We start from the raw sequence: 23226 nt of genomic DNA, 5'->3' as shown, positions 1-23226 counted from the left end.
TTGATAAATTTCATGAAAACAAATTATTCCTTATGATTTTGTAAGCTATATAGTATTGATGATACATATTATGATGTAGGTAGATTAGAAACACAGGCAATTTTTAAATATTTTATTTCACTAAGATATTTTTGAAATAAAAAGTCATCAAATATATAATTTTCAATATGCACAGTTACATCTTTATACATGTAAATAATATAGTACATAATAACAAATAAATAATAAATAGTACCAAATTTTAGGATTTATCCATTTAAAAATGTTTGGTGTAGTAATTATAATACAATGTGACTCCACTAAATGCCAATTTATAAAAGTAGGTAGCCTTAAAAATTCGAGGATTAAATTTACATTACCTAAATTGTGTAAAAATTGTCAATAATTGTAATTAAATAGTATTTAAAATGTGTCGGACATGGCATTGCTGCTGAATTGCAAACCTAAATGTTATTTTGTAACCAATTACACTTCACCCAACTAGCTTATCATTACAAACGATATAATAATTATGGCATATATGAATTAATAGCTTGAATTATATTTTCTTTAAGAAATAAACAATTGCAACATAATATAAAACTTAAGCAGTATTTAACTTACTTATATTTGTCAATATCAAAATATTTATCCTAAAGGTTATTGCTTAATATTACAATATTTATCAGGATTTCAAATTGTAATTATACAGTACAAAATGGTACCATTCAATTCAATAAAAGTCGGTCCTCAAACACTAGACTGTAATAATATTTTGTGGATTGTCTTTTGAGCACATTATAAATCTGCCACTATCACAAGTCTTTGAATTACGAATGGCCAGACAATTTAACTTTTGTAACATTGATTGATTGGCTTAATTACTGGCATGTTATTGTACAGTAATGACATGTACATTACAGGAGTTAACATTGCGTACATTGCAGACTTACATCACAGTTCGCAGACGCTCCAGACATTGGTAGCCCCTGACACTACCAATTAGCCATGCCAGGTTTGTTGAGCGTCATGAAATATATCTGACAAGACGAGCCACCTTTGGCAGATGAGAAAAATACTTTATCATTGCGTTCACATAGAAACTTGAGTCGTTGAGCTTTCTTGTGCATAAAGACGCCGTCAAGGTGACCACTCTCGACAGAACGGATTTCTATAGCTTTGTTACCCCAACCCATTATTTGACCTGTTCCGATGTAGGCAACTGACGTAGGCATTTCACCCCACTGGAAGAATTAAGTATATAATTAGTGAATGGAATTAGGAAAAAGAAGTACATACAAAAAAATATTGCAATTCAATTAACATTCATTGATACACAAAGCTATATATGTTTAATCTAGTCATTTATTTTATTAATTATATTTAAATAAACCAATTAGTAAATAGATGTTACTTACTTGAAGTACTATATTTTTGCTAACTCGCCCATTGGTGTTTACGTAAACACCCTCATTATCATAGCATAGTAACAACTGGACACCATTTGAATTTGGAAGAGGTACAATACAATGAGGAGTAATTGCTCCTTGTGTCTGGAAATTATAATAACATTCAAGTTCCATATACTATAAACAAGTCAAATAGTCTATGAATGTTATAAATTTTTGTCATATGTATTAATGAGTGGGATAATTGGCCATACAAGGGTCATATATGGCCGCCATTCGCAAGGAATGAAATTGTCAAGAAAAATATCTAATTGATAATTAAGAGTTGGTAGTCGTAAGTTTGTTTATTAGAGGTTTCATGAGCCACTACATTTATTTTTTAATAGGATTCAAAAAAGGCTTTAGTAATAAATATTGTCTATCTATTTACGCACTTATCAATAATAAAAGTGGGTCCGTTTCTGTAAGCGGTTATAGGCAAGCAGGTAATAGTAACTCCGAGGGTTATTCATTTAGTAGAATATATGTAATGTTCATGACATGAGGTATTTTCAAAACTTTTTGTTTAAAAAACATTTTAATTCAAAACAGCAATATTTGATTATCAGTCTTTGTAAAACTGAATCTTTGTATATACATTTGTAATTGGGATTTTAGTTAAACATGATTTTGTGGCTTCAGTAGTTATATTAATATCCGTTATATACACAAATATATAACCGTCTACTATATATGGTATACAGATATAATTGTAAATTTTACTTACATGTTTTGGAATATAAATATCATAGACTGTGGCAGTGTCTAGGTCGACAGCATGAAATCCATCTGCAGACCCATAAATAACTTTCAGTCTTGTTCCTTCTTCAATAGTAAGATCTACTAAAAGAGGCCTGAAACGATAGTTTAAATTTTGTAAAATTAGTATAATAAGAAGAAATGTTATATTTGATTAATATGATTTTATCTAGTAATCTTTTACCTATGTTGCAAATCCCCAAAGTTTTTGAATGCCATAAATTTGTGATACGGTTTGGGCGCCCACGCATATATTTCAATTGAGTCCTTAAGTGCAATCACAAGAAACTTAATTCTTTCGTATTTAACAATTCGGAAATGAACAGCCCCTTGAAGTTCACCCACGTTAATCCAGCCATTTCTTCTTTCTACTTGCTGTAATAGATAAATAAAAATATAGTACATATAATTGTATGTAATGTAACATACAATTGGAACATAAGATGTTAGTAAATTATCTACTTACGTCACTAAGACCATCGGTGCGTAAAATTTTTGATTTAAGCCAGCTAAGATAGTATACACGAACGCGATTCTTCTTTCCTGATACCGTCACTAAAATATTTTGCCCTTCTAAAACCTCCATTTGCTGGAAGCGGCGCCGTGATATTAGTTGGTAAACCTTGCCTTGACCTGAACGATCTAATAGCATCAAACCATTTTCAGTGCCGATGAGTAAATTAACGCCTAAAAAAATTTATACATATTACACTATTTATTTATATGTTTAATATTAAATATTATTGAAATTATGATACAGATCACATGTCTATTATTATAAAATTAATCTCTTTAAATTACTATCGGGGGAAGAAGTCAAATTACGCCGCATACGCGTCCAGTCTGCATAATGGGTGTTTGTGTGAACAAATTAATAAAGAGGGCGTAGCGAGATATTTGTGTAAAGATAGGTGTGCTTTGGCAGTCAGATTATGATAATGTAAATACTAACCCCATAATGCCGCGCAGAGGATCTCAGAGTTGAATCGCTTCTTATATTTTCGAATCTCGGGTGTGTCAGAAGAAAGGTCATGTCCAGTGGGCGTGACATTGACATTGACGTGGCTTTCGCGGCGTGAAGCGTTTCCGCCGGAGCCACCGGTGCCGGTGGAGCCCGCACCGAAACCAAACGTAAGGAACGATCGCTGCTTCTGTTGTAAGGGGAGGAACTGTTGCGAACCCACCGACGAGTTGGATGGCGATTGTTGTAGCGAATGCGGAGAACCCGCCAGGAACGACTTGGATGGGGTGGACTGGACTGAGGACGAAGGCGGGGGATGGTGGTGGTGATGATGGTGCGGGGCCAGGGGCGTGCCTCCGGCAATCGCTTGCCTATACTGTAACAGATAAAATAGACAATGTAAGTAATTTCATATTTAAATATTACACACAAGAGACAAATATTTTAGACTGTTTTTGCTGCAAATATATTGCACAACTAAAAATTTTATTATATTCTGATAATTTAAATCGCAAATAAAATATTCTTTTGTAATATATATTTTTTTTTTATTGACACAGATTTCCATATAAAAATTGGTTTGTTAGTCAAGTCCATCGCCCAAAGATTAGTTGACATTTCAAATGTGGCTGGAAAGTTATTTGTTTAATGACTCATGATCATGGCATGAATCGTGATATATACCATATGACGTACGTGATGCAGGCAATGATTTTACTATTATTGTCATTCGCTTTAAAAGCGTTGTCGCATTCAAATGGTTTGTTTAATAGTTTGAGGTTGATAGTTAGTATTGTAATTTCTATTAGCTTTGTTTACTCTCTATTTTAAAATATTTTATTAATATGACTTCTATATTGTTTATTTAAAATAATGAAATGAAGAAATAGACTTATTACTTATAACTGTAAACATTTTTCAAATAAGTTAAATATCAAGCTCTATTTTACAAGAATCCATTTGGCCCAGTCAGTTACTAGAAATTTATTTATAGCGTATACACATTGTTTAGAAGCAATAAATGGGATTTGTAACAAAAGCTATCGCGAAAATTGGTATTGACCCGTTGGACCAGCGGTTACTGTGGCTACAAAGCTACCTCAAAATCCTGGTCTACCTGCGCCGAAGTCCAGTACGCTATTATTACTCTAATAGTTGGGTATAGGTGAAAGCAAGAAAATGGATATATAAGAAGAAATGATACATGTCTAAATTTTAACAAACAACAAACTATGAGAACCTTTACAGAAGCATGTCCTCTTGCACAACTCGATTAATACTTACGCAATTGTATCGGGTGTCTGCGAACTGGTCGCGGATCGTGGCTCCCGGACGTTTGCATGATCGACAACGATTATCACAATTAATACGATAAACCAAAAGCTGGCCACCACACGTGATTCTGAGTTAAGAGCTTCTAATACATTGTCGTTATACATATCCCATCAATTAAAAGAGTGTTTACAATAATTATAAGTTACACACATGTATGTAATAATTATTTCATATAAAATATATAAAATCACGAGTTATTTATTAGGCTTATTTAATGGTATTAGAAGCTCCATATTGTGTTATATACGATACGATATAAGGAATGTTTTTATGAAATCACTTTATAATTAATTACCCACGTTAAAAGCTTATATCATATTGACTCTACGCTATATTTGTTAAGCACGGTGAATATGGCCACATCCCACAATAACATGAGTTTTGTAGTGAAATAATGCTATCTCCGCAATAAAATCTTAAAATGATAAGGAATATGTATTCTCATAATAAGTATTGTGTCAATATTTGGCACATTTAAACATATACATGTATCATTACACCATTTATTTTCATTTGACAGAACATTCAGTAAGACCCTAATGAATAATTGATTTACCTGTGTGTCTATTATATTGGTATAAACATTTAATTTAAGAAATATTGAATAGGATCACATAGCGTTACTTAGACCCAAAGTAAGGTGAGTGTAGACTATGTGATGTCTTGATAAAGATAAGATATACCTAAAAACATTTTTTTAAAAGCACGACATAGGTATAATACAAACAGACATACTTATAAATACAAATTACTATATTATCGGATATAAAATATGCGTATTTTTATATACGTTATTGATTAACGATGCGATACGACGATTGACTTCACTTCATATAAGTATGTGGACAGTCACTTATGAACAAAGAAATGTATTATACCGCGATAATTATGTAAAGATAAATTTATCACTAACAAAAAGTTCTTACTTAGTTTTAATATTATTTCAAATAAGTTGTTATAGTATGTAGATATTTACATAATAATTGAAATCCATTATTTTAGATAATCGTCAAGTAGACATTGTATGTATCAAATATGTGCCAAAAACAACAACACAATCTACTATTATCCATTTATAACTAAGTTACTTAAATACTCATTATAATAAATAACTATCCAATGAAGTTTCGATGTGGCAAAAGAAACAAAAATAATAGAGCTATGTAAGTATTAATCTAAAGTAGGTATTGCATAAAAATGATATTACCTCCTCACTGGTGGATTTGTCGTGTCTGGGTGGAGTGGCGGGCTGTCCGGCCTGGCTTAGCAAGTCTGGCAGTACCGAGCTGGTGCGAGCGCCACCGCTGCCTTCACTTTGACGACCCTTTACATAACACAGCCTTTGTAAGCACCTCTGTAGTGCAATGATGTCTACGGTACCGTCTATCAACAGGCAGCTGTTTCACAATTTAGTAGCAGAGTAATTTAATATTTTAACAGCAGAATAACACAATAGATTCGCTTATGATCTGTTGCGAATATTAAAAGCATACTTTAAAATGATAGATTCTAAAGCAAAATATTTGTTTTAAGTAGATATATCCAAATAATCAAACTAAGATCTCAAAATAAACACACTTCATATCAGGATCTATCTGAAAATTAACGTTGTATTCCTGTATCAGCAGTTAATATCGAGCATAAGTAGTAGTATAATTAAATAAAAATAAACAGAGCGTGACAACACAAACACTGCAGCCAAACATGCAATAACACACATTCACAAACGCCATTATTTTCTTTTCAGGTCCTATAATAATATCGTTAGAATTTCATTCCCGAATTGGTTAATTTTTGGCACAAGTTTTTACTTATCATTATGGAGATGTCTCATATATCGGCAGGAAGTCGGTAACCGCACACGGTTTTAGTACTCGTGGATAATAAGATGGAGTCAGTACTAGGCATATGTTAATACTAATGAAGCTGTTATAAATAGATCTTATAAATATTAATGCCGTCTACATTGTGTACATATTAAATTAACACTGTTTAGAACTTTCAAAATACATATAATATTTTTTTAAATAAATAAGAATATATACATGTAATTTTTATTATAATCATGGGTAACCAAATCACGCCAAAATGTAAGATGCGTGAGCAATAATATCCATTCACCATTAATTTAATTTAACTTATGATATTATGTAGTTTTAAAATCTATATGAACTAGTGAAACTCATTAGTGTAAATATATTTCAAAATTATATAAAATGTACAAAAGCTGTTAACCATTACCATACATATTTAACAATCCAGAACCAATAGAATATTAAACCGTTTTAAAATAAAAGCATTGGCAATACCTCAAATGTTAGTCAATCTATAGTTAGGAAGAACAACCCACATACCAATTGTAAGTAGGAAAATATTAAATGAACTATCCTGAGCAGGGAGCAATTTACCTGATCCTGTGCGAGTACCGCTTCCTGCCCACTCGACATAAGCTCTGAGTGCCGATTATAAAGGGAATTTCTTCGATATACTATATCAGATTCAGTCTTTTCTCTGCGTGGCTTCACAACACCATTAGTATCAGTAATGCTCTCAGTCGCAGCCTTGTTCTCTAGCGTGCTCGCCGTTAGATCCGGGGTGCCAGCCTTCTCGAATGAAGCACTGCTCGAAAAGCAGATACTCGTCGCGGGGGAGTCACTGTTTACGCTACTCTGTCGGCTCGGTCCATTACTCTCACTGTCCTGCCTGATAAGTGCTGCCACATTCTTCAGAGCATCTATGGGATTATTGCCTGTTTTTTGGTCATTAGTCTTCTTATCACTTTTCTTTTCATCTTGTACTTGTTTTTTGAGACTGTCATTCATTTTTATAAAGTCTGTCAATATAGGTTCTCCAGTAGCCGGCGATTTCATATTTTGCTTACGAGAGTTATTAAAAAATCCACTGGATCTGAGTTGTTTAGAAGCACTTTGGTTGTCGTGTTTTGGAAAGTAAATGGCCGAGTGACGAGTACTAGGTAATGGAAAGAAATCAGAGTTTTCTCTTCTAAATCCTCTAAAGAATCTATTCGGAGAACTTATCTCTGTGTCTTGTTCTTTTTTATACTTTAACAGGTCAGACAACTTTTCTTGTGTCGACCTTTCATTGGGTTTTTGGAATAACTGTTTGTGACGAGAGGGTGGAGTCGCAATAGCTTTGTATTTAGCCCAGGCATCCTCCATTTCTATTCTGGACTGAGATTGTATTTGTGCTTGTTTACGTTCGGCCTCTTTCTGTACGTTCGATTTCTCTTCCATAACTCCGCTGCTTCTCGACGGGAAGAATCTAGCGAAGTCCCAATCTCTAAGTAGTACGGCCTCGTCAACGTCGGACTGTCTTTTATCGTTTTCAGAGCCTTCTCTCTGGTGTTTGTCAAACATGCCCGATACAAAAAGTACAAATAAATAATAAGAAAATTAACATAAAAAAGGTGCTCACAAATCTTATTTTGGCGTGAAAACAGTTTTAATCTAAAAATAACCTAGAGAATTCAGAATGTCACGCTATTTTTTAGAAAACTAAACACTGATATTAATCGATAACCCTGTAGCTACTACGTTTGTATTGTTTAAATTGATTTTAAAATGAGTAATATTGCATATGAAAATACATAATTAGCAGTTACAGAGACACCGCAAGCGTGTTTTATTATGTTTATGATGATAACGGAGGTTTTGAAATCACGTTTGTGAAGACTCACCCTCTTCATGACGAGAGTCCTGTCGCCGTGGTCGTCGTCGTCGGGCGTGGGCGGCAGGGGCCGCGTGGGGGCTCCGCCCGCGCCGCCTCCGCCGCCGGCGCCCGCGTCCTCCGACACCGCGCTCAGCCCTGGCCTGTAGCAGAACTCGGGACTGACAAGCCAAATCAAAACAAGAGGAAGGGAAGGGGTATAAAATAATTTAAATAAAGTCATAACGTAATAGGCAAATAAAAATAAAAATGTAATGAATATTAGATATATACAAAATGATAATGAAAGTATATAATAAAAACACCTGTAGAGGCAATTATGGAATGGAATAATGATAGTTGCTATATATAGTTACAGTTTGATAAAATTACTAAATACAATCATATTACGGTTATATTTTAGTATATTAAAGAAATACAGAAATTTTTAATATACATGTTACACACATAGTAACAATCATAGCGAATCTTGTTTTCACACGACAGAGTATAAAATAATCAAATAGTAACAATACTTTGTTCTAGATAAGAAGGTTTCATGTTATTTGATTAATGACAGATGATCATTTAAATAGCCACTACGAGGCTAGATTACTAAATTATAAAGTGTGCAAAAAGAATGTATAATCTTTTGACGGAATATGGGGAGGTAGAATCATTTAATTTTTCTGTGAATCCCTGACTATGCATTAGATCCTTCAGTATTTGAAAGTCATCTTTATAAATCCCAACCAACCAACCAATCCGATTGTAGTACACTTACTGATTGCGGATATACAAGGAACAGAAAAAAATCTTTATAAATCATTTTAAGGCTAACAGTTATAGTAACCAAACCCACACATTTAGATGTTCTTTCCATTATTTATTATTATAAGCGGTCAGCAAGTGTACTCATTATAAGTAAACATACTACCTGATAACTGATATGGCTATAGACATGTATGTACAGTACAATGCAAAATCTATAATTAATTTAATAATTACGAATTTATATGCGGTATTTGGTTCAAATCCATACATACACGTCAGGTTTCTTCCTTATTGTGTAGACTGACTTCCATTATGCTACCAAACAACAACAAGCAGGAGTATATGATGTTATTGCATATTAAATTCTTAATCATTATAACTTACAGAGGTTTGGGCGGATCACTGGCCAATAATGTGCCATCGTTGCGCACCCTGCCGCCGCTCTCTTCGGCTTCTGAATCGCTGTCCGAGTCTTCAAATGTAGGCTCCGGAGGATTTCTCTCCACCGGTGGTCCTGTACGGTTTCCCATATTTACAAAATCAACATTATATGTATTCTATAAAGTTAAAATGTTAAAAAATGAATATTAGGCTGGCCTTTTAAGTATAACGATTTTAACCAATACTGTCATCCACTACATCGATTGTAACTAGAAAATAGAATATGTTATAAAAAATACTTCAGAATATTTGTGTGGATATTAATGTTATTTACTAAGTTTTATACAAAATAATATTTCAGCCCGGAAGATGTCCACTGCTGAATAAAGGCCTCCCCCAAAATAATATTTATATGTATTAGGGTAATTCTCATGAAATCCCGAAATTCGGAAATAAAAAATTATTGTCATTAATTTGCATTTATGGATATTTTAGTACTGATGTCGCCATAAATTAATTACATCGTGGTCCCCAGAATATGATATACCTGTATTATGAGGAAATAAAAAAAAATAAAAGTGAGGGAGAGAACTTCGAGAACCTTTGAAATGTAAATTATTTTTAATTTAAAATAATATTTTTACATTTGTATAGTAATATTATTTTCTTAAACCAGTAAGAACTATTACTGATCAGAAAATCAGAGAAAACCACGTAACTATTGAAATAGTCGTATTGCAATAGTTTCGTGGTTTTCTAATTAAATAATAATATTTGTTTACTTAAGAATTAATTTAACTGACATTATAGCAATGTACTTACTTATAAAGAAGAAAATTCGTTTTAAAGAAAATAAAAAATAAGTCTTAGAACAGAATTGACGCAATATAAATTACTCTCTTCTAACCACCTTTTTAGTCCTATTCAGTCTCAAACAGTCTTAAACTAGTTAGATTTTTACCTAGTCTAATCTACTACATATTTTCCTTTTGGGAAAACATCTTTACGGAATATCATCTCTGTTCTGTCTTTGACAGTATTTGAATTTGAACTAATGTCGCAACAGCAAATTATAGACTAAGTCAAAGTAATCAATAAGATAAGTTAACCCACCCAATCAAAAATAATTCTTCATAAATCCTCATTCCCTCACTACAAATTTATGTGAAGGAATGACGAAATAAATAATAATTGAAGGCAGGTCGTGATATAATCTTACTTTTGAAAATAAGTTTATGCTTAAATTAGGTACCCCCAAAACGCTACTTCTCTATATAATTAATAACAGTATAAGTATTTACCTTTTGTTTTACCAGGCTGTGAGTGTTAATGACGATCAAAAATGTAACTTTAAAAAATTAATTTATTAAATCTTTTTTCAGCGCAAACACTTACGCCCTCACGTTAAATTCGCAATATTGTTAAATAGACAGTACTACCCACTATCAAAAACCAATAGCAGCTTTCATGTTTGATTACAGATGCGTTCATAATTCGATTGCCAGTAAAGTGTGAGGATATGATTTTTTTTGAGACACGTGTTGTCTTAAAAAAAATCATCAAACACGAATGCTGCTATTGGTTTTTGATAGTGGGTAGTACTGTCTATTTAACAACATATTTCAATTTATTAAATTTGTTTATTACTTTGTAATCTAAATTAAGTTTTAATCTATTACATTTTTATTCGTTCGGCTATACTTGCAACAGATTTGTAAATTTTATTGTGTCGTTGGTAATGATGAAATGATTTAATTTGGAGCTTGGAACACAGTGAGGGAATGATTTTGGAGATATTAAATAGATGCATTTATTTTATTACACACTTTTAGCACCAAACTGATGTGTGAAACTTTTAGGCACAGTAGTGTAGATTACTAGGAAATATTGGTAACCGATTCATGTTTCTTAGATTTTTGTTAAAACTCAAAGGACACGACTTTTGAATTTAATTTGAGAATTACCCATTAATTATTAATTCTATTTACATATAAATATTATCTACTTAGTTGACTGACTCATAACCGCAAAGCTGAAGCTAAAAAGGAGAATTAATAATACTAAAATTGGAACCAACAATAAACAGCGAACAATAAAAAAACCCTTAGTCATTCTTCAACCAGTTTGAATACCAAAAAACAAAGAGAAAATAATTATGTATATCTTTACAACAATTAATCGTGATTAGATATCTAATTATCATTAAAATCAATAGTCAATCAAAGGATAATAGATTCTGCTAGATTTCGAGTTTTTATGAACAATTTATAGATGTATATTGACATTTACTTTTAAAAAAATTTGTTTGTCAATGGCTGCGTAGTTTATGAAAAAGCTGTGTTTTGGTTATAGGATGAGATTTGGCAATGAAATGACAGAATAAGAAGCATAATATAGTCCTCCAGATTGTCAATGCATGAGCGACATCACGGAGGTTCCAGGATAACGTAATGTCGTGATGTTCATGTGCTCGTAAATAGGCAACGGTTACCGCTTACCATCAGGCATCAGGTGGGTTATCAGCTTGTTTGCTATTCCAATTAATTAAAAAAAATAATAATTACTCAGAACGGCGTACTCGAAGAAATATTGTAATTAGCCAAATTTGACGGTATTTAAGCAGGAAATTTTCGAGATTGTCGAATAAACCTTTGCATTCAATAATAATAAATAATAATAACAATAAATCTTTTTGTATTCGATATTATCGTTATAGCGTTTAGTATCATATAAAATGCCCGATATAAAAGCTATAACTATAGGTCTCAATGTATATATTACCTTGACCATTAGCGGGTGCTCGCGGAGGTCGATTAGGCGGTTCATTTCCGGACACCACGCCCAGCTCGTTAAGTTGGGCGGCTAATTTGTCCAAATCCTGTAAATTTTATTATGTCATATTATATCTATGCAATTTGCTGTTACTATACCTGCGTATTGGTCTGTTTGAACTTCTAGTAAAATTTATGTAATTAATAATTAGTATACTACTACTAATACTTCTAGTAAATAAATGTAATATATTAAATCTCATGTAATTTACTTCATTATATTTATTCATAGTAGACCGCTCTGGAATAAATAATCTAGTATATTAAATTAAAATCGAGTCAGCTTATACTACCGATACTAAACAAAATATAAATGATTAAGATACTTGAATATTTTAAAAATGAATACATATATTGGAAATATTTAGACCAAGAATGATATATGTTTGGTTTAATAAGGACGGTTGTAAGCCTATTGAGACGGATTTCCTAGCATGTCTTGGATTCACCGTGCGGGTGCCGGGTCCTACGTGTGGCAGAAGGGAAAACTCCGAGCAGTTCCCTGAACTCGTGCCCCAGGTTTAAGGAGCCCCTTTGCCGACGTAAGTCAACACTCGCCTCTCGAGTTTCTTTGCCTAACCATCCAAATCTATATATTATTTCATGTAATGTTATATTTTTTTACAAAACATGTCTTGATCTCGGATTAATTTATCACAATATCTTCAAATAACACTACCACGAAAATAAGTGTACATTAAGCAAATGAAAATAATAGTTTAAGCCACATAATATGTCCAAGTAAAATAGACAATTGTAACAAAATACGAAACATGTCGGATGAACCGTTGAATGCCTGTTCAATGTAATAAATGCCTGTCAGACCAATTTGTAATCTCTATAAATAACATTATTTCAACAAACCTCTGGTCTTCTTTGTGGTATCTGCATGTGTTTAAATCAGGAGTGCAAGAATAGTCAATGTGAAACATGAAAAGAAAAAAAGAACTAAATAAAAAGGAATAATAAAGTCCAAGCAAATAAAAAAAACATATTTGAGGTAATAATTCAGTTTTCATTTGCAACTAACGGGAAGTAGTAATAATGGTTTTTGGTTAAAACATATGTAATAAATATATACTATAAATAAAATAAATAAATACATACCATAGGTTTGAACATGTGATGTGATCCACGCTGCGGTGGCTGTGGCCCGCTGGCGGGTGGAGTACCGTTGTTAGAACCCGAACTGTTCGATGATCCTGAGGACTTCGGTGTCGGCGGAAGCGGCCTGTAGTATCAGAACTTTGATATAATTTTTAATCAAATCATATTAATTTGTATTTATTCGAAATTAAAAATAAAATAATGACTGAATTTCATTTATTCATAGGTTGATTTCGATTTAAATTGTACACGGTATACCTAAAACCAATAAAAAGTTAATAAAATTTTAGTAAGTTAGTAGTCACTAATAGGAATCAAATGTATAATAATTAGAACACTAAAATCTACCTGTATCTATTAGGCTGCTGCATCTGCGGATCTGGCACAACAATCAGTCTTTGGGGGATGGAAGGCCTCGCCGGCGGACCAGGCTCTATGGTACACATAAAAAAGTTAAGAAAACCCACAATTTGTTATTACAGTGTATCACATTGTTAAAGTTATTATTATATTACCAGGAATTTCTTCTCGATCTTCGCGTTTGCTGTTGCGTTTTGGCGGCGGCTGCGGTTGTGGAGCATCGGCGGGAGCTCTGATTTGTTTTTTAAAACGTTGTTATATTAAAGAACAAAGTTAATGGGCGATGAATTATGTTTGTAAATAATAGATACTGACCTGCATTCCTGTATCTGTTGGAAGTTGCGCCGTAGAGTGTCGCCGCCTTGATGTGCAGCCGCATTGTGTACAATGGAAGACGGTTCTCCAGCGACGGCATTCTCCTCTTCTTCACCCTCAGAACCTGAGTACTTGTAGTCCTCTCGCACGGAATTGTCCTGTTTTCTTTTCTTACATCTGTCTATATGATCTTTCAGTTGTATTCGGACTTGTCGCTCTGTGGGTTGGTCTCTACAGATATGATATAAAAGATTACATTACATTGTATACTCAATAAATAAAAATTTACGTTATGATAATATTTTATTGTGAGTAATCATGATGCAATAATAAATGGAAAAGTATAATAATCAAGAATCAAGAAAAAGTAATTAAATAATATATATATATTGATTATATTATATTCTGGTATAAGACAGTACAGTAACTAATCAATCACAACATATGTCAAATTGTTCCAATTGAGATTAGACCTATTTACTTAAAGTATTTGACATAAATGTATAGAAATATGGAATACTTGTAATGTAGGATTACATACTAAAGTTGAGATAATCTGAGGACCTCAAGCTAAAATGTCCCAAATACTAATAGTTCACTGTAACCACTTGTTGCCTTAATGCAAGTCTAAAATCAATGTAATATAATTTGTAGGCTGGCCGTAATATAAGTAAATGTTCTTACCTTATAAATGGATGTTTCAAAAGCTGTTCAGTGTATGGACGCTGATGATAATCTTTGACCAAAACAGTTTCAATGAAACCATGAAATTTTTTTGTCCATTTTTTGGCCTTTAACCGGGGTGGTGGATTTCTGTAAATATAAAAATATAATGTATGATGACACACACACCTACAAATACAATCATGTTATGATGGATATTCGATGATTATTAATTTGTTACCTGGGAATTAGGAATAGAGCTCTCATAGGGTGAAGGTCACAAAGAGGTGGTTGACTCTCCGCCATTTCCAGTGCTGTGATGCCAAGAGACCAAAGGTCAGACCTATTGTCATATGTTGCATCAGGATTTTCGTCACAAGCTATAACTTCTGGTGCCATCCAATATGGGGTGCCTATAAAGGTATTCCTTCTGCCAATGGTTCTGTCCAGTTGCGCCGATACACCAAAATCCACTATTTAAAACATATAATAATTAATTTATGTAAATAATATTGTGTAATTATAATATTCAAGAATATACATTTTTTTACCAAGTTTGACTTCTGCATTATCAGTCAATAGTACATTTTGCCCTTTGATATCTCTGTGAATAACTTTATTGCTGTGCAAGTAACCGAGACCTCGCAGTATTTCTCGACAAATATATGATATCCATTCTTCTTTTAAAGATTGGCCTTTTGTGGATTTCACTAAATCTGTCACAGATCCTAAAATTGGCAACAATTGGTTATATTATCATATAATTAGTTAAAAGTGCATAACAAAACATACAAATATATACACAGATTCCATCTGTGACTTATATAATTACCAGCACCACAATATTCCATAACCAACCAGAGCTGGTCATCTTTGCCGGGTGGACTTTTTTTGATGAATGCACCATAATATGTGGCAATATTACGATGATTGGAATACTTTTTTAGCACATTTATCTCAAGCTTAATTTCTTCTTCTTCATCCTGTGTCACATCCATTACCTTTATGGCGGCAAGCTGCCCTGTCTTTGTGTGTCGTCCCTAAAATTCAAAATAATGGAAATTACACACAATATTCATTTCGGAGAATACCTTTGCACTACTACTTCTAGACTTATACTAAAAAATATACTGTATATTTCGAAAATTATACTTTTAAATAAAATTATTGTTCAAAAGTATGATTTACAAAATATCTTTTGTAATTACAGAGTACTTAAAGTTAACCACTGACTTGAAAACTGCTGGCAGCCATAATATTTTTAAGACTACTAAACCTGTTCAAAGGATATATTGGACTTAAATAATTGCATAAATGACATATTATTAAGATTATTTGAATTAATATTTAAATTGATTGATTGTTCAAATGGAAAGTAATTATCTTGAATGTTTTATTTTATTGTTTTATAAATGTTAATTTCAAACATGATTATGTAATTGTTATAGAATAAATGAATACAAATAAAGGAATAAAGAAACACTTTGTATATCTTATATACAAAGTGTACCATAGTTATAATATAAATAGTGATGTAATAAAGAGAAATAAAGCAATGAAATACAATGGTATCCATGTGATGGCAGGAAAAATAAAGGCTGACAAACAACCAGATGTGAAGTCGACCTGTTAGATGCATGACAAAAACACTACAGTAATAGAAATTGTATTAAAGTAAACATACAAAATCATTATTTGTCATGATAGAAGAAAGAATACAATTTTCTGTTTTATCCCTAGAATTCTACAAGTAAAGTGATTTATATTGATTTAAAGGTACAAAATCTAGATGAACACCAATGTATACAATGTATGGCAGTAATAGCAGTTTATGAAAGAAAGAATACGTATTTATTTTGATTTTAGCTATTATTAATATTTTTAGGATTCTAAAATTGAACTTTAAAGGTTCTTCTTCATAAGGCAGTTGTTTGTCTCTCCAATTTCTTAGTTATACACAGAATTATATGTAACAACAATATTAATCCTGACCATTTGCAAAATTATGCAGTCTAGTTTTCTAGATTAAGACTAAAAATAAAAGTTATTGAACTAAGGAAATACAGAACATACTTTGATATGCATGCTATAACCCCTGTCAGTTTCAATTTTAGTAGACAAGAATATGGAGATGTTATTCTGATTATATTACATTACTAGTACTAGGCGATCCCTGTGAACTAGTCTACTTAGAATTAGTACACTGAGTAGTCTACATTTTTGTGTACATCTACAGTATTGTTACTTAACAATGGATAGATTTGTAAACTATTTAAACTATTTCCCGAGTAATATAATGTAAATTTTTTTGATAATTCAATATTAATTTTTATCTTCATATGAATATTCATTAAGAACATACATATTTTTACAAAAAATTAACAAACTGACATAAAATTTTGTTTATACAATAGAGTAGATTTCAATATTATATGTGATTTATAAAAAATATTACAGAACAAAAATAGAATATATCAATGGTGAATATTAATGTAATTTTTATACTTCCAATTAAAGACAGCTTGAATACAAATTATTGTATAATGCCACAAATTTATTCCACAACCATTACTAAGGTAGTGTTTTTAATTGCTAGACCATCAATATTCATAAAATATTAAATTAAAAGTAAGAAAACATATTGATAGGTTTTTAATAAAACAAGAGCAGCTAATTTAAATTATTTAAATTTGATAAGATTAAAAGTACATAATACATACACATACATAAAATATCTGTACTTAGAGATAATATTTTAGCCTAGATTAGATATAGATAATTAAACAAAAAATATTCTATGCTAAGACACAATGATACTAAAATGGATGATTTCTGAATGTATTAATTTAAACACCAGCATAGTTTATAATAACTTACTAATACCTATGAGGTAAATAGATAAACATTTATTATTATGAATGTCCAAATATTATTCAACCAAACAATTGTTATTGTCCTCTTTGTTACACATTCATGTGAATTGACAGATAAATGGATAACAGCTATATTAATTGACATTAGTAGTTTGAACTCTTCAATTGTAATAATTTTATTAGGTGTTGTGATGACAGGAGCGGTGGTGAGAGTAAACACACACAGTAGGGTGTAACTTGTATATTTAACTGTTACATCTTGAATACTCTAACTTACACTAATTACATAAACTATATATATGAGGTACTGCGTGACCTACGTGTCGTTATACAAAACGTACACTCGCACAATCTTTTACTGAACGTGCTGATTTGCATCACTATACCACACCTCCCCTGAAAAGTAGGGTGTCTATGGTGAGGGTGTCCCCTCCCTCTGAAAGTTTAACATTACAAGGACAATTTTTATTATTTAAACATTTACATACAAAAAGACAAAAAAAAACAGCACTAAGGATTAATTTAACTCAACAATTTCTCAAGGTATATCATACCTGAGTACAAAAAAAATACAAACTTTTATAATTACATTGTATTGTTAATACATATTTGTCATCATCTAACAGATCTTGTTTTCTACTAAACAAGTAGTAACCAAAAATTAAAATTAGGCCTTTTACTCTATAACAATTTTAAGAAATTTTATGCTTTACATTATTGGCCAATGTGACAATGCTCACTTCATTATCTGTACTTATTGACTTACTATACTTATCTATACATTTTACAGTATACCTACATAATCGTAAAAACTCATCATACTTCTGTATATACCGACAGAACTTATTCACTTGAGACTTATTGTACATATTTTTAATAATTATAACTTCCATAATATTATGATCCTTGCATATCTCTACAAGTTCTCTTAATGATTCATTTACGCCCACCTTTGTTAATAGAGACGTTTGATTTAAATATATTATAGATCCGGATAGAACTACATTGCACGCATTATCATGCATATTATGCATACCTAACACTTTTCCTAATGTCTCCTTATTACAAATATTTACTTTCACACGAAACTGTGATTTTCTAGTAATTTCTACCATCTTTGATGGACTAGATTTTATTTTCACTTGAGAACATTTATGAATTTTTTTAATTGGACCTTGCTTAACGCTTGAACAGCATGAGTTTAATTCTTTTAACTCATCGGACGTTACAATTATTTTCGATAATTGGTTCGTTGTTCTATTTTTCGAACAATTTACATTTTCCACAATATAATCAGTTTTCCTTTTATTAGGAAAAGTAACATATTTTATACCATTTTCTCTTTTTTGAAAAGGTATACGGACCCTATCAAGTGATCCGTGGGGCTTTACACTTAAACAGCCCAATTCAAAATTTATAATACCTTTAAATTGTATTAAAAAATCTTCTCCTAATATACCATGGGAACTGCACTGTAATTCTTTAAATACATAAAACTTTTGTCTAAATTGCAGTTTCTGAAATTCAAGATTCAGGTAAACAAATCCCATTGCCTCTAGATTACCACATACGCCTTTTATTATAGCGTTATCTTTATGAATCTTAATTGAAGGCAAATTTTTTAACCAATCGTACTTTAAAACAGACATTGACGCTCCTGAGTCTGCTATCAAAAATATATCCTTATTAAAACAATTAAATTTAACTACATTATTTGTGTTAAAAGCTAAAATTTCGGTATTCTTATTTCCATGAACAAAATCTAACGATGTCTTTCTATCGCTATTCCTACTATCAGCTGACGCTTTGACGTAATTCATATGCTTACTATAACAAACTGCGCGACCTTCTTTACTATGCATTATTGTATTTTGCTGACTTCGCGCCTTAGTATTATTACGCTTCGCTTGACATTGATTTGTTCTGCGATCAAATTCTCTTGCGTCATAATTTATTTTATTTATTAAACACGTTTGGAAGTTCTTAGGAATGAATTCCTCCTCTTCTATTGCTGTTTTGACAGCTTCTTGTAAATTTGATATATTTCTACATATTATATACATTGTCAACCTACTATCGTTTAGCCCGTATGCAAATTGCCTAATTGCAATATTCTCATTTATGGGCAATAGAATATCATACGCGGTGTTCAAACCCCCCGCTTGGGCAATTGTTAATTCAACAAACAACCTTTCAATTTCATCCCCAAATTCTAAAATTGTCCTATTACCCTGCCTACATTTTTGTAGTTGCGTTAAAATGTATGAATATACGATTTACTTGGTAATAGAATTTTTCTTATATCCTCCGTTAAATTATTAATATTATCGTAGTTTGATTTTAATTTTAATTTGGCACAACTAGAAAGTCTCGTCTTTAATATAAAATTAATTAATAAGGTATGGTCATCAGGCCTGAGGATGGTTTTGTAAAATTCAATGCCGTCTAAAAGGCTTTTTATAATTTCCTCATCCCGATTCACTATAGGTAATAACAATAAACCTGTTTTTAAATCAAATGCGGCCATTTTTAAATTATACAGACTAATATAAAAATTCTTTCAAAAATTGTGTAAGTGGCCTGTCACAGTTTGCCTACTTCCTGTTCAAAATAAGTGACTTTAATTTAAATACACAATCAAATATTATATACCACTTAATATGTCCCTAAATTATATTTTCACTGCACCAAACATGTATAAAAATGTCTTCAGAAATGACACTAATCACGGCACATTTGATAATCACTACAACATTTGTAGACCGCTAGCACCCTTTTATTCAATCTTTATACTTCCATCTATGGATGCTTCAATCAATTTTTTAGGCACAGGTATGCGGTGAACCTCAATTTGAGGATATTGGACACCGATGGCCTAGGAACATTAATGTCCACCGTACAATATATTGAGGATAAATAATTTATACCTCTTTGCTGCCCGAAGATCTTCAGAGTATAGTCTGATCTTGATCCATTTATGCAGCTTCTTTGTCACGGTCGCCATGTGATGACAGGAGCGGTGGTGAGAGTAAACACACACAGTAGGGTGTAACTTGTATATTTAACTGTTACATCTTGAATACTCTAACTTACACTAATTACATAAACTATATATATGAGGTACTGCGTGACCTACGTGTCGTTATACAAAACGTACACTCGCACAATCTTTTACTGAACGTGCTGATTTGCATCACTATACCACAGTGTAATTTTTTATTGGATGTTCTCAGATGGGTTTGAATAAAAATATCTATTTACCTACACATTGAGCCCTGTAGAATTTTTCCCTGACAATAGGATAAGTTTGAGAATATTTTCCAAATAATGTTATAACTACTGATAGTTGAAATGTTAGTACTAAGCAACATACCTTGTACACTTGGCCATAGGTGCCATTTCCAACTACTTCTATGAGTTCAAATATGCCAGCGGGATCCTGAAAAGATATATGGCAGGAGATAAAGGTTATTATACTCCTTCAAATAGGCGAACCTTCACTTATGATTCACGCCCTGTGAGATCATTGCCCTTTCATTAATGTTTTCTGTATGATAAGAGTAGAGATGGTCCTAGGTGTTTTACAATATGTTACATATAAATACACTTTAGTAAAAAATTACCTTTAGAGCGCTGAGGTCAATGTCGTCTAATGAACAATTTACAGACGGTGCTAGTTGATGCGCCATTTTGAGTATATTGTCACACACGAAGACAAAGCACGAGAACCTCACATCAACGTAAAAAGCGTACAAAAGCTCTAAAATTTGACATTGGCAAAGATGTTATATATTTTTAAAATATTATATGGTAAAGTTGTTTAAAAAACACATTGTTTACACTTAAAAATAAGTAAATTACAAATACACAATCGTACTGATGGTCGCACTACACCCGGCGGGGATGCCATATACAAGAATATTTAAAAATTACTACTTAGTATTTAAAACAGTTAATGTTGGAAGAGTGTTAATAAATTATACCATTTCACTACACTGTGTTTAAATAGAGTAAAACTAATCGTTATACAAATAAATTTATTTCCTATTATGAAAATAAGAATTTCACTGGCATTTATATAAGGGAATTATAGTGAATTGTTGTTTATTTGTACTTTCTAAGTTCCCGAGATCCAGTTACACCGCTCAAATGTCAGCTTAGATTATTGTGATATGTATAATGATATCCCACAATTAAATATATGTCTCAAATATTTCCATAGAAATTGACACACAATTTACAATAATATCCATAATATTTAAAAAAAATTGTTCGGTGAGAAATTATGAATATCCACTTTATATAAAATGTACTTGTATTTTGACTTAATTTATATATTTATATAATATATAACTTGCCAATACAGGCTATTTTATTTTATGATTAAAAATAAGATGGCCCTTTTTAGAAAAAAAAGCTCCAGCACAAAAAGTTCCTTTTCTTGTTTTTACAATGGCAATCTTATCTCATGCTGCTGTAAGTGTGACGCGAACACAGTGACTAATTAATAAGTCTCTTTCAAGATTGCAGTTTACTATGTAAATTAAATCGTAAATATAAAATACTTTGTGTAAATGGAGCTATAGAGAGTTAACTTACGAATATTACGCCTTCAAGATGTAAAATACATGATGATGATTATGATTTATAAAAATAATTTTTATTACAATAGTTTTAGAACACAATGATTTACCTAGTTGCTAAAGTGTAAAGTTATAGAAGACTTTGTGATACTTTACGCAAAAGTAGTATGCGTCGGCGCTTTTGTATTTCATTTATTTCAGCCAGTTGTAAAGAAACTTTTTTTGTTAGTGTGTTACGGCAATAAAATTACAGAGTTTGGAAGCGTAAAATCTTGGGATGTTGATGATCAATCCCATCTTAGAACACTACAATTTAATTTTCCGGAATGATAACGTATGAGGTTATATGACGTGAACTTTACCATGTCAGATCGATATCCACGTTATTGGATACCACCGACGACCCGACTGGAAACCATCATGATTAATGGCGGTTACTGTCACGACGGACTCACAGGCTTGACTTCATGTCCATCCTATACCCCCCTCCCCACCACAGGTGCACCATCATCATAGTTACCTATCCTGTAGCAACAGGCGAGTGCACCCTTATCATCCATTTAAAAAATGGGGACTCGGATCTCTGTGAATACCTTGGATGCCAGAAGGTTATTGTGGTATTGTAGTGTAATGAATACACTTCACTTTCTGATTTCGAAATTGGTAGATGACACTATGTTATTTCTGAGATTCGCTAGCTAATGTCGTTTGTTTTTGTTGCTATTTATTATTATAGTTTTAATAGATCCTGAATAGCTTGTAATGGGTATAGGTATGTGATTGGTTCGCACAAATGGATGGATGAAATGGATATAATGGAGAAATAGATGTCGCTATTTTAGTTTCCTGACGGCGGTTACCTGACGGCAACCGTGACCTCTGGACTTACTTCACTCTTTGCCGTCACCTACATATATACATAAACAACAATACGGACGTCATCCCCTCCGATCGATCACCCGTCCAATTCAAACGGGGATCGAAATTACGACGGCCTGAGCCGAGGTTCGAACCCTTAGTGGTGCCCTCAGACTAAAGTATCCGTCGGGCAGGAGTTGGCCTTCAGCCGCTCCATAAGTCCTTCCGCGGGTTTGGAGTGCCATCTGCACTCGCCTCATAACGTCCGGTGAAGCTGTAAAGGCCAGCTACGGCCAACAGCATTAGAGTAGTCCGAAAAAAAATAAAAAACGG

The 23226-nt window shown here is 32.3% G+C and overlaps 1 protein-coding gene across 5 annotated transcripts; it reads right to left on the bottom strand.

Moving 5' to 3' along the window:
- Window positions 1-123: 123 nt before the first annotated feature.
- Window positions 124-21355, bottom strand: LOC131844607 (serine/threonine-protein kinase mig-15). Of its 5 annotated transcripts, none has more exons than XM_059193538.1 (21): window positions 21076-21355; window positions 20826-20891; window positions 15412-15619; window positions 15131-15307; window positions 14821-15052; window positions 14601-14729; window positions 13917-14147; window positions 13757-13833; window positions 13590-13674; window positions 13242-13365; window positions 12085-12181; window positions 9307-9436; window positions 8180-8330; window positions 6891-7841; window positions 5690-5806; window positions 3139-3523; window positions 2653-2873; window positions 2371-2561; window positions 2155-2281; window positions 1398-1532; window positions 124-1223 (listed from the first exon to the last, which is right to left on the bottom strand). In XM_059193538.1, exons 1-21 carry the CDS (start codon window positions 21139-21141, stop codon window positions 975-977), a joined length of 4149 nt encoding a protein of 1382 aa, XP_059049521.1. In that variant the 5' UTR covers window positions 21142-21355; the 3' UTR covers window positions 124-974. The 5 variants fall into 5 exon arrangements, with proteins under 5 accessions (XP_059049521.1, XP_059049523.1, XP_059049522.1 ...); XM_059193540.1 differs by having other exon boundaries at window positions 3139-3337; XM_059193539.1 differs by having other exon boundaries at window positions 8180-8312.
- Window positions 21356-23226: the final 1871 nt, after the last annotated feature.

This window comes from Achroia grisella, unplaced genomic scaffold (assembly GCF_030625045.1).
Source record: "Achroia grisella isolate CSIRO2021 unplaced genomic scaffold, CSIRO_AGI_Agris_v1 utg402, whole genome shotgun sequence".
Lineage (NCBI taxonomy): Eukaryota > Metazoa > Arthropoda > Insecta > Lepidoptera > Pyralidae > Achroia > Achroia grisella.
This window is presented reverse-complemented; position numbering and strand designations above follow the sequence as displayed.

Excerpts from the sequence above, each read along its gene's own strand:
- LOC131844607 (XM_059193538.1), bottom strand. The coding sequence starts at position 21,141 with ATGGCGCATCAACTAGCACCGTCTGTAAATTGTTCATTAGACGACATT. Across the intron at positions 15,620-20,825 it reads CCTATGGCCAAGTGTACAAG|GGACGACACACAAAGACAGG; the intron begins GTATGTTGCTTA and ends TTTGAATTTTAG. Across the intron at positions 15,308-15,411 it reads TATGGAATATTGTGGTGCTG|GATCTGTGACAGATTTAGTG; the intron begins GTAATTATATAA and ends TGCCAATTTTAG.